We start from the raw sequence: 9,599 nt of genomic DNA on the forward strand, positions 1-9,599 counted from the left end.
TTTTTAATCTTGAGAAACTGCAAGTGTTTTAGTCTGTATTCCAGTTTGCTAAGAATCAGATTTTATGTTTCTTCTAAGGAGGCCCAAGTTTGATTAAACAAACTACATCCTGTTGTTTTAACCTGTAACAACGCTGTGTTTTTCTTTCTTTTTAATAAAAAGTCCTTTTTGAGTATGTTTTTGTTGTAAGTACAAAGAGCAACTGAGTCGCTGAATGATAATTATTTATGTTTACAAGAAATAATGTTAATTCTGGCAAAAATATTATTGAAAAAATCCAATCAATTTAAAAAAACAAAACAGCCATGTTTTAAAATGTTGTTTTTGTCCGCACATTTCAATTACATTTTTTTTTTAGCTGTGTTATTCTTTAATGGCTTTGTGATAATGCACACAGTTTAGACTTGATTGGGGGAATGGTCTTGCATCAAGGTGAACAAACTGACCTGAACATAAAAAGTTAAACAATACAGTCGTTAAATAATATTATATATATCTTTGAGATTTAACAAAAGTCTCCATTTGCAAAGCAAAAATGCACTTGAGTATTTACACATCTAAACGTAAAAAATCAGAAAATATTCTGTAATACATGTAAAAAGTAGCATGAACTGAGAATACTCAGGTGAAGTACAAGTAACTCAAAATTGTCCTCAAGGACAGTACTTGAGCAAATGTACTTTGCTACTATCCATCACTGACTAGGTGGCTCCATAAAAGGTAATAAGGCAGCAGAAAGTAAATAAACATTCAAATTATTAATTAAATAAATTATAGATAATTTTAAAATATATTTGTGAGCATTACACATAATTTAAAACCATAGTTTAAAACAAACAAAGTGCCATTTTAAACGTCTGATATACAACGCTGCCTGACAGTCTGAGTTCAGGGCAAAATCACCCACGCGTTTCACGTCATTTACCAGCGACGCCCAGGAAAATCTTGCACGCGCCAGTCGTGTTTTCTTTGTAGTGTGTCCTCTTTTATAAAGCGTGTCATACCTGCATGTTTATCTAGTTCACACCGCATAGTCTCTATAATGGCGTCTAAACGCCGGCCGGTGGAGAGTGTGAAGCCGGAGAAGAAGAGGAAGAGGAAGAGGAGTTGTGAGGAACCAGCGGAACTCTGCTCAGTGTTGGAAGACCAGCAGGTGAAGCAGACTGTCAGGGAGGCGTGGGGCCAGAAGACTGCCTGCACCCAGGGTCAGTGATACAGAAATACACCAGACAGACAGACAGTACTCTGAGTCAGCATACAGTTGATCTGTGTCATGTGCTACAAACGGCGGTGCAATGAATCGGAACTATTTGTGTATTTGATGGGACATTGCAAATGGTCATAGTCCCAATGCAGCATACAACCAATGTACTGTACAGATGGTTTATTACAATTTCTCACATCTAAGTCTTGTACCTAGTTTGGCTTTTTAGATGCACTATAGTCAAAATATACAGCTCTTAATGTCACACAACAGCACTAAACGACACATTGTATTAACAACATTACCTCAAGTACTGTACCTTGTTACAATTCGCAGTACTTGTACTTAACTTGAGTATTTCCAATTCCATGCTACCTTCTTCTTCTTCTTCTTCTTCTTCTTCTTCTTCTTCTTCTTCTTCTTCTTCTTCTTCTTCTTCTTCTTCTTCTTCTTCTTCTTCTTCTTCAAATTATCTTTACACAATTTTTAAAATAGAATTATGAATGATGATTATATATTATAGTTTTAGCAACCCACAGATATTCCTGCTATCTTTAGTAGCTGCACCATGAAAGAATGAACAAATAAATGCATTTCATTATAATCATTCTGCATAAGATTCTTTGTTTGGCTAAAACATATTTATTTTTATGAATATTGAATAATGTTAAATATTCAGCAACAACTGTTAAGGTGAATACATGTTGCAAAAATCACTGGGCTTTCTTGGATGTCAACCTAATCCAGTGGTACAAAGGCAATTGCTGTGGGTAAAAAACTTTGAAAAAAAGTACAATATTTGGAGTAAAGCTATAACAATTGTCAATGAATTTAATATCTCTCACATGAATTTATGAAGAAAATCCATGACATGACATGGAATGTCAGAGGCATGTTATTTGTCAACATCTCACACACTTTGTGTTTGCTCTGCAGGGGATCTGGAGTTGGACTGCCACCCTTTCCCTCACTGCATCATCAGGAACTTCCTCAGCAACGAGAGCTTCGTGGAGAACCTGCAGAGAGAACTGCTGCAGCTCAACTTCCACGAGAAGTCCAACGATCTGTACAAATTTAAACAGGTGTCCATCAAACTAACCTTCTGAATGGTTTATTTCTGAGGCTTTGTGTTGTCGTCCTATAACCTTCGCCTTGTTGTTGCTCCCACGCAGTCAGATGACCTAAAGAAGAGAACAGAGCCACACATCGCAGGACTGAGGTAAACAAAGAACTTGTGTTCTTGTGTTTATGCATATTTTACTAAAGTCTTGTCTTATTGCCAGAAGCCGTTATTAAACCACCAAACCAACAATAATAGATCTGTAGCTGTGTTTAAAGCACATTTGACTTATTGCTCATCCTTTTTAATTACATTTTCCAAACGATTGACCAACCTCTCTCTAAAGCTTGGTTACGTTTTTAGTTTGTTCCTTAGTTTTGCACTTACTTTTAAAACTTTCTTCTTTAGTTTATTTCTTTCTTTAAACTTTACTGATGGAACATCCTGAGTGGACAGCTCAAATCGTCAGAGCTATTTTTAGTTGCCTCTGATCTTAGCTTTCATTGTGATGTCATGTGCAACACATGAGATCCAACCATACTTTTAGCCTCTAAAACCTTATTAACAAAAGAGAGCATGTTGCTGTCATTTCTGCAGGTATTCAACAGAGCAAGGCAGTTTTATTTTACAACACAATACGATGCTAGAACAAATCAATTTGAAGTTTTGACAGAACTGTTAAAAAGAGAACAAGAACTTGATATATGAAACATTTACTTTAGTAATTGTGCAGAGAATGAAATAAAACAGACAATTGAGATGGATACATTATTCTTAGAGCTCTGATGAGGGTATTGATAGACATGTTGGTGGTTATGTGTCAGCTCCACCAGGTGGAGCCAGAGATCACACCTGCCTCGTAAATAATACATTTCCTTTATTAAGTGCTGTTGATTCTGTTAATATTAACATGTGGCATTTCGGACTGTACATTTAACTCGGTGTGAAATGCACTCGGCAGCAGTTACTCTCAGGTGATCCGTTTGAACCTGTTTCATATTCAGTCTGGTAACAGTGCTCAACGCAAGGGTAGCACTGTAAATTATAACCGCAGTAATAATGTTGGAGCTTTCAAACAAATGACTGGAAACAAAGATGTAATTGAATAATTATGGAGCAGCAAAAGCCGCCTAACCTGCCAAGAAGTCCAGAGTTTGAACCTAGTCCAAAAAAAAAAAAATCTCAGTGCATAAATCAAGGCAAATGAGCAGGGTGTCAACATTTATTTTATTACTATTATGACATGTTTAAAGTGAAAGATTGCAACATGTCATTTATTCTAAAAACGTATTTATGATTACATACAGTTAGTACATTGCTACACACCTTCTGAAGAGATTCAGCCCCTGGGAGTAAATACCATAATTAAATACACAATAACGGCCTCCTCTTGTGATCATCTATTATTTATGTCACAACAAAATGTCACGGTGGGTTTGAGCAGCTGAACAATCTGGCTGTGGGGTGAGGCTGCAAAATGTCTCATCTTATACGAGGTTAAAGGTACAGCCCCGTCAGTAAAAACAGGATCATAAAACGACATTTAAATATAAATAAAAAGGTTCCTGTGTGTCTTTCAGGTCAGCACTGTTTGGGCGTTTCCGCTCCTGGCTGGGGGAAGTGTTGGGGGTAGAGCTGGAGGCCACAGTGGATATTTCTTGTGCCAAATATGAATACACAGGTGAGCTTTGATTTAAATCAAGGACTGCTTTAGATGTAGGCTCTTTTGATAATATTAGTGATGACTAATCTCCTGTGAGTTATCATTTATTCCCCATATGTAACACTCTCTTCTCTCTAGATGTTCTTCTGTGTCATGACGATGAGTTGGAGGGGAGGCGTGTTGCCTTCATCCTGTATCTCGTGCCTCCGTGGGAGGACAGCGACGGAGGAACCCTCGATCTTTACACCACAGACAGTTAGTGTCTCACTTTGTGTGTCCACTTCTGTGCGTTTATGCAAGGAAAGTCTTTTAAAATCTCTCCATCTTTGTCATTAGGTAATTTCCAACCGGAGAGCATAGTGAAGTCACTCGTACCCTCTTTGAACACACTCGTCCTCTTTGAAGTTTCTCCAGTCTCCTTTCACCAAGTAAAAATATCCGTTCCTGTCTCTTTTTAAATCACTGCTGCTGCAAAGCTTGATTGCAGATTGATAAACGTGTCGTGTTTGTCCAGGTGTCAGAGGTTTTGACAGAGGACAAGTGTCGTCTGTCTCTGAGCGGCTGGTTTCACGGGCCCTCTTTGGAGCGTCCTCCTCGCCACATAGAGGCCCCCGTCCCACGGAGCCTACACTTACCCAGAGACGTGAGTTTGGTCAAACATGAACACTATCTTAATAAGAATAGTTTAAGATTTGAGGGGATACACTTAGTTGCTTTCTTGCCAAGATAAGAAGATTGTTTGAAGCTTCAGGCAGTTATCTTATCTTTAAATTAAATTACTGGAAACAGCAGGCTGATTTCAAAGGCAACAAAATACACTAACCAGCAACTCTAAATCAAACTTACCAACATGTTACATAATTTAATGTCTTAGGGGTAAAAACAGCATGTTTCTGTTTTGCTTTCGACTAATTCCTGGCCACTAACCTCCTAATTCGGAGCAAATCGTCTCCTGGCTTCAACTTTATTATTTTAAGGCAATAAGCAAGTTATCAAGTATCATACAGATAATCTGGGAAAACAGCAGTAACAAGCACATTACTTTTATTATATTATAAATTACGCCCAATGCTGCTCAGAGTAATCTCAGTCCATGCTCTTCTGCCAGAGGCACGTGATCTCTCCCTCTCTCATCAACATATCTCCCTAGCGACAGACAGGCACAGACAGGCAGGAAACAATTAATAAAACATACAAATAGGTCGCCCTGGTAGCTCAACTGGTAAAGCGGGCACCCAATATACTGTGGCTCATTCCTTACCACAGCAACCCAGGATATTAGCAGACTGCAGCCTTTTGTCCTCCCCTTTCTCCCCCTTTCCCTGTCTCACTCTCTCTGTAGCCAAGCCCAAAACATGTCTATAAAAAAACAGTCATAGTTAAAATACAGTAGTGTGAATGTGCAGCAAATAAGTTGTAGAAATAAAAGAAAATAATTCATCCTGTTGGAGACCTTCCTGATGCAGTTATTTTGTGTTGACTACCTTGATGGCATCAGATAATTAAAGACTCTTTATTATGTTCTGCTTGGACTTTTTTGACCCTATATCGACTGCCAAATGTATTCATTTGGAAATGAATGTGTTATGACATCGCCAATATGCAAATGAGAGTATCTTGCCATCTGGGCATGTGTTTCCCACTGATTGCAGAAATGCATATTGAAAGAGAGCTAGAGCAAATCAATCTAAATGCCAATGGTCGTTTCATTATACAGCCATTAAATTGTGTGTCAACATTACTTCATGATCATTTATAGCAAAAAAACGACTTGAACAGACGCAGTGTCAATGTTATCATCAGACCGCCTGAGTCCTGCTGGTGTGTGTGTGTGTGTGTGTGTGTGTGTGTGTGTGTGTGTGTGTGTGTGTGTGTGTGTGTGTGTGTGTGTGTGTGTGTGTGTGTGTGTGTGTGTGTGTGTGTGTGTGTGTGTGTGTGTGTGTGTGTGTGTGTGTGTGTGTGTGTGTGTGTGTGTGTGTGTGTGTGTGTGTGTGTGTGTGTGTGTGTGTGTGTGTGTGTGTGTGTGTGTGTGTGTGTGTGTGTGTTGTGATCACTTCAGGAAACACTGCTGATGGAATGGGTCAATCCAATGTACATGGACATCTCCTACCAAGAGCAGATCCAGGAGGAGTTTGAGGAGAACTCTGAAATTCAACTCAAAGATTTTCTCCAAGTATTTTCTCTCTCTCACTCTGTTTTAGTTTTTGCATGGCCTGTGTCTGCTGGTTGCTTTTGTCTGACGACGTGTCTGTCCACAGGAGGAGAAGTTCAGGGACGTGAGGGAAGCCCTGCGACTCTCTCAGATTCAGTGGACGAAGAGAGGTCCGCCTAATAAGAGGTAGGACATGTTTCAGAGATAGATGCACCTTAATTGAGTCCATAAATAGATAATAGGTGGTACTTAAACTATAAAAGGAACATAATAGAATCGCAGGTGCTGTATCTGTGTGCTCTCAGGTGCTATGAAGCAGCCTCTCTGGACACTCTGCCTCAGTGTTTGAGTGAATGTTTGGAGCTGCTTCGTTCAGAGGCTTTCTTCCTGCTCCTCTCCAACTTCACCGGCCTTCGATTGCACTACCTGTGTCCTGCCGATGATGAGGATGAAGATGAAGATGAAGAGAAAAAGGACATACAGGATGGAGAAGCCACGGGGTCTTCATCCGAACCATCATCAGCGAATACGAGCAGAGAGAAAGGTGAGTGTGTCAGTGTGAGCCTTTTCATCTGTGTTGAATTGGGTTTTTTCCTTCAACAATAAAAAGGCAGGAAAGGATTACAACATTTTAAATTGTAACACATTTCAGGTCAGTGTATATATGAAAAAACCCAATGTTTTGACCTCTGTTTTCTTTAGAGCCGAGCATACCTGTGTGTTGTGGTGAAGTGCGTCGATGGGCTCCTGGCGGATACACACTGTTGCATGATGCAGAAGCAGCGCAGGCAGAGTACGCTCTGGATCTTGTATTACCTTTCTGTGGTGCAGGTGAGTTTACACACTACACACACACACACACACACACACACACACACACACACACACACACACACACACACACACACACACACACACACACACACACACACACACACACACACACACACACACACACACACACACACACACACACACACACACACACACACACACACACACACACACACACACACACACACACACACACTTGAAGGACATGTCGATCAATCTTGTGAATTTTATAAACGTTCTTTCCTAGACTGGCAGTCAGAGTTTGGGGGCTTCACGTGTTATGTTGCTAACGAAGAGGATGAGGAGGTGAGTGCTAATTAGGGATGGTTATCGTTAAGGTTTTAACGGTACTACTACTTTTATCGATAGCGCTTATCGGTCCGGTCTTTTAACGGTACTCTTATCGGTTCTTTTGGAGAAAAAAACAAGGTAAACTAACTAAACAAATTGTGAACAAAACTAACATTGCTTTTTATTTAAATTAAATACATAATATTTCACATAAACAAAACCATGTTTTAACCAATCGTATTAAATAATCTGATGACAGAATAGCTGAAACTTTAACAAAATAAATAACTCAGTTACCTCTAATCATTAACCCATGTTTGTATCATTGAGTTAACTCTGTGTGTTGCTGCTAACATAAAAGTTACTCGTGGATGGGGGGGGCTACAGAGCTGCTAGAAAGACAGTCGAACCCGGTGCATTTCTCCGTCTGAATGTGGAGCACTTTTGCTAAATATTTAGACAAAATGCTCGTGTTACCGCCCTTACATGCTAAACTCTTATTGCACTTTTGGCAACGTGCATTGTCCACATCGACACGGCTATAGTTGAACCACACCCCGGAGCACGTTCTCGCGCCATCTCCTCCGTGTGTGTGTGTGTTGCTGCATGTAGCAGCTGTGTTTGTGTAAACTGCCCTGCCCCCTCGCACACAGACAGGGGAGAGAGATCTCTCGACTGGATTGGAAAGATCTAAAATACTAAAAATAATCATAGAAGCATTTTGCAGTCTTTTTGCGTATTAGAAACGGAGTTGGCGACACTAAAACTGCGATATAATGTTTGTGTAGCAATAATACATATGACATATATTTTTTACATGTCTCCAGTACCGATAAAAAGACCGATAATGTCGGAGCTTAACGGTACCACGGTCTTTAATAATTCAGCCCCGGGGCCCGTTTAATACCGGAGCTCGGTACCCATCCCTAGTGCTGATTGCAGTTTGGGCTGCCTTAACTTTTTTGTTTGTGTGCCAAATAAAGAAGGTGTTGCAGGCTACACTAAAGTAAATGGACAGTCTTCAAAAAGCTACACTGCAGGAAAATCTAGACCAAAAAACACCATGTGCCATAGAAAAAAAATCAATCAAAAGGACTCTGTGTGGCAACACTAGTAAACATTTGGTTTTAGTGTTAGTTTATTGCTGTTCCCAAATATCACAAAACATATTTCTGTGTCTGCTTCTCTTTAATTAATTGTTTTACTTTGAAACTGACACTGTGCATGGCCCAAGTGCATACTTAAAACCTTGTCTATTATATTAAGATGTCACTAACAGAACAAAGGAAAATGGTAAAATAGTAGTGTCTGTGCAAAGAGGTACACAGAGATATTTTCATTAAATGTATTCAACATTTGCTGTTTAAACGAGGATATGCCACGTACTACGAGCAATCTATTATTAATATGCTCAAGACATAATATTTATGTATTTAAAATATCAAGGGGGCTCTTTAAAAAGGACAGTGGGCTGCAGTTGGCCCTCGGCCGTTGTTCGGTCACCCCAGGTATAAAGTGTAATTACATATGTGTGGGCTTTTTTTTGTTATAATAATTGTATTGGTTCCTTCCTCATCGCAGCTCCTGACAGTTTATCCAGAGGATAACTCCCTCGCCCTGGTCTACAGAGACAAAGAAACCCTCAAATTTGTCAAACATGTTAACCACAAAAGCTTGTCTGAGTCTGCTGACAGTTCTACCCGCAGAGCTTTTTACGACTTCTCTTTTGTGTACTATGAATAAATATATATATATTTTATAACTATCTATTGTGTCTCTTGACATCTTTGTGTCATCTTCCTAAAATGTAGTGTACATGTTTAACACAAACAGTAACATGTTCAGATTCACAGGTGCTTCCTTTCTTCTTGGGAGCTATTTGGGTTTAGTGTTTTGAACAAGGAAACAACATTTTTATTTGATTAAAATCATTTATTGATATTAAAGAGTGGTCAAAACAAACTACAAGGTGACATAACCTTTTACACCAATTTTAACTCGCTCTTATTTATAAATTACAGGTTGTGAGCTAAAAAAGGTTAACCTCACATCAGTGAGAAGACAAGGGAGTGTAGATGAGACAAGACGGCTCTAATATTAAACTAAATTGTTAAACATGAGACAAGTCAATGAATGTGAAAAAACATATTTTTACTGTAGTTTATAATGTACATGTAAAGAGTTTGGTTAATTTAGGTAACTGTGGGTTGAATTAAGTTGTGTATGCTAAAAACTTGGGGCTTGAGCTTGAAAATAGTGTTAATGAAAAGAGAAAGATACTCATATCAGAATAAAAAAAACTGTAAAAACGTATGTCTTTTTGCGTCTCTTCTTGTTTTGTTCCTTTGTTCCTCTGTGGTTTTGTAATTTGTCAGATAAAGGCTGTGGGACAACA

General features: G+C 39.1%; 1 protein-coding gene across 1 annotated transcript; it reads left to right on the plus strand.

Annotated features, from left to right (window-relative positions):
• Positions 1-933: 933 nt before the first annotated feature.
• ogfod1 (2-oxoglutarate and iron-dependent oxygenase domain containing 1) lies at positions 934-9,517 on the plus strand. Its single transcript, XM_034102662.2, has 13 exons — positions 934-1,205; positions 2,141-2,286; positions 2,377-2,423; positions 3,845-3,945; positions 4,066-4,182; positions 4,264-4,355; positions 4,442-4,570; positions 5,987-6,100; positions 6,186-6,265; positions 6,385-6,623; positions 6,782-6,910; positions 7,161-7,219; positions 8,786-9,517. Exons 1-13 carry the CDS (start codon positions 1,043-1,045, stop codon positions 8,945-8,947), a joined length of 1,578 nt encoding a protein of 525 aa, XP_033958553.1. The 5' UTR covers positions 934-1,042; the 3' UTR covers positions 8,948-9,517.
• The last annotated feature ends 82 nt before the right edge of the window (positions 9,518-9,599 follow it).

Source organism: Pseudochaenichthys georgianus, chromosome 3 (assembly GCF_902827115.2).
Source record: "Pseudochaenichthys georgianus chromosome 3, fPseGeo1.2, whole genome shotgun sequence".
Lineage (NCBI taxonomy): Eukaryota > Metazoa > Chordata > Actinopteri > Perciformes > Channichthyidae > Pseudochaenichthys > Pseudochaenichthys georgianus.

Bases quoted from the DNA above. Each gene is read 5' to 3' on its own strand.
- ogfod1 (XM_034102662.2), top strand. From the start codon at position 1,043: ATGGCGTCTAAACGCCGGCCGGTGGAGAGTGTGAAGCCGGAGAAGAAG. The intron at 6,624-6,781 runs GTGAGTGTGTCA...TGTTTTCTTTAG, and splicing joins GAATACGAGCAGAGAGAAAG to AGCCGAGCATACCTGTGTGT. The intron at 6,911-7,160 runs GTGAGTTTACAC...GTTCTTTCCTAG, and splicing joins ATTACCTTTCTGTGGTGCAG to ACTGGCAGTCAGAGTTTGGG.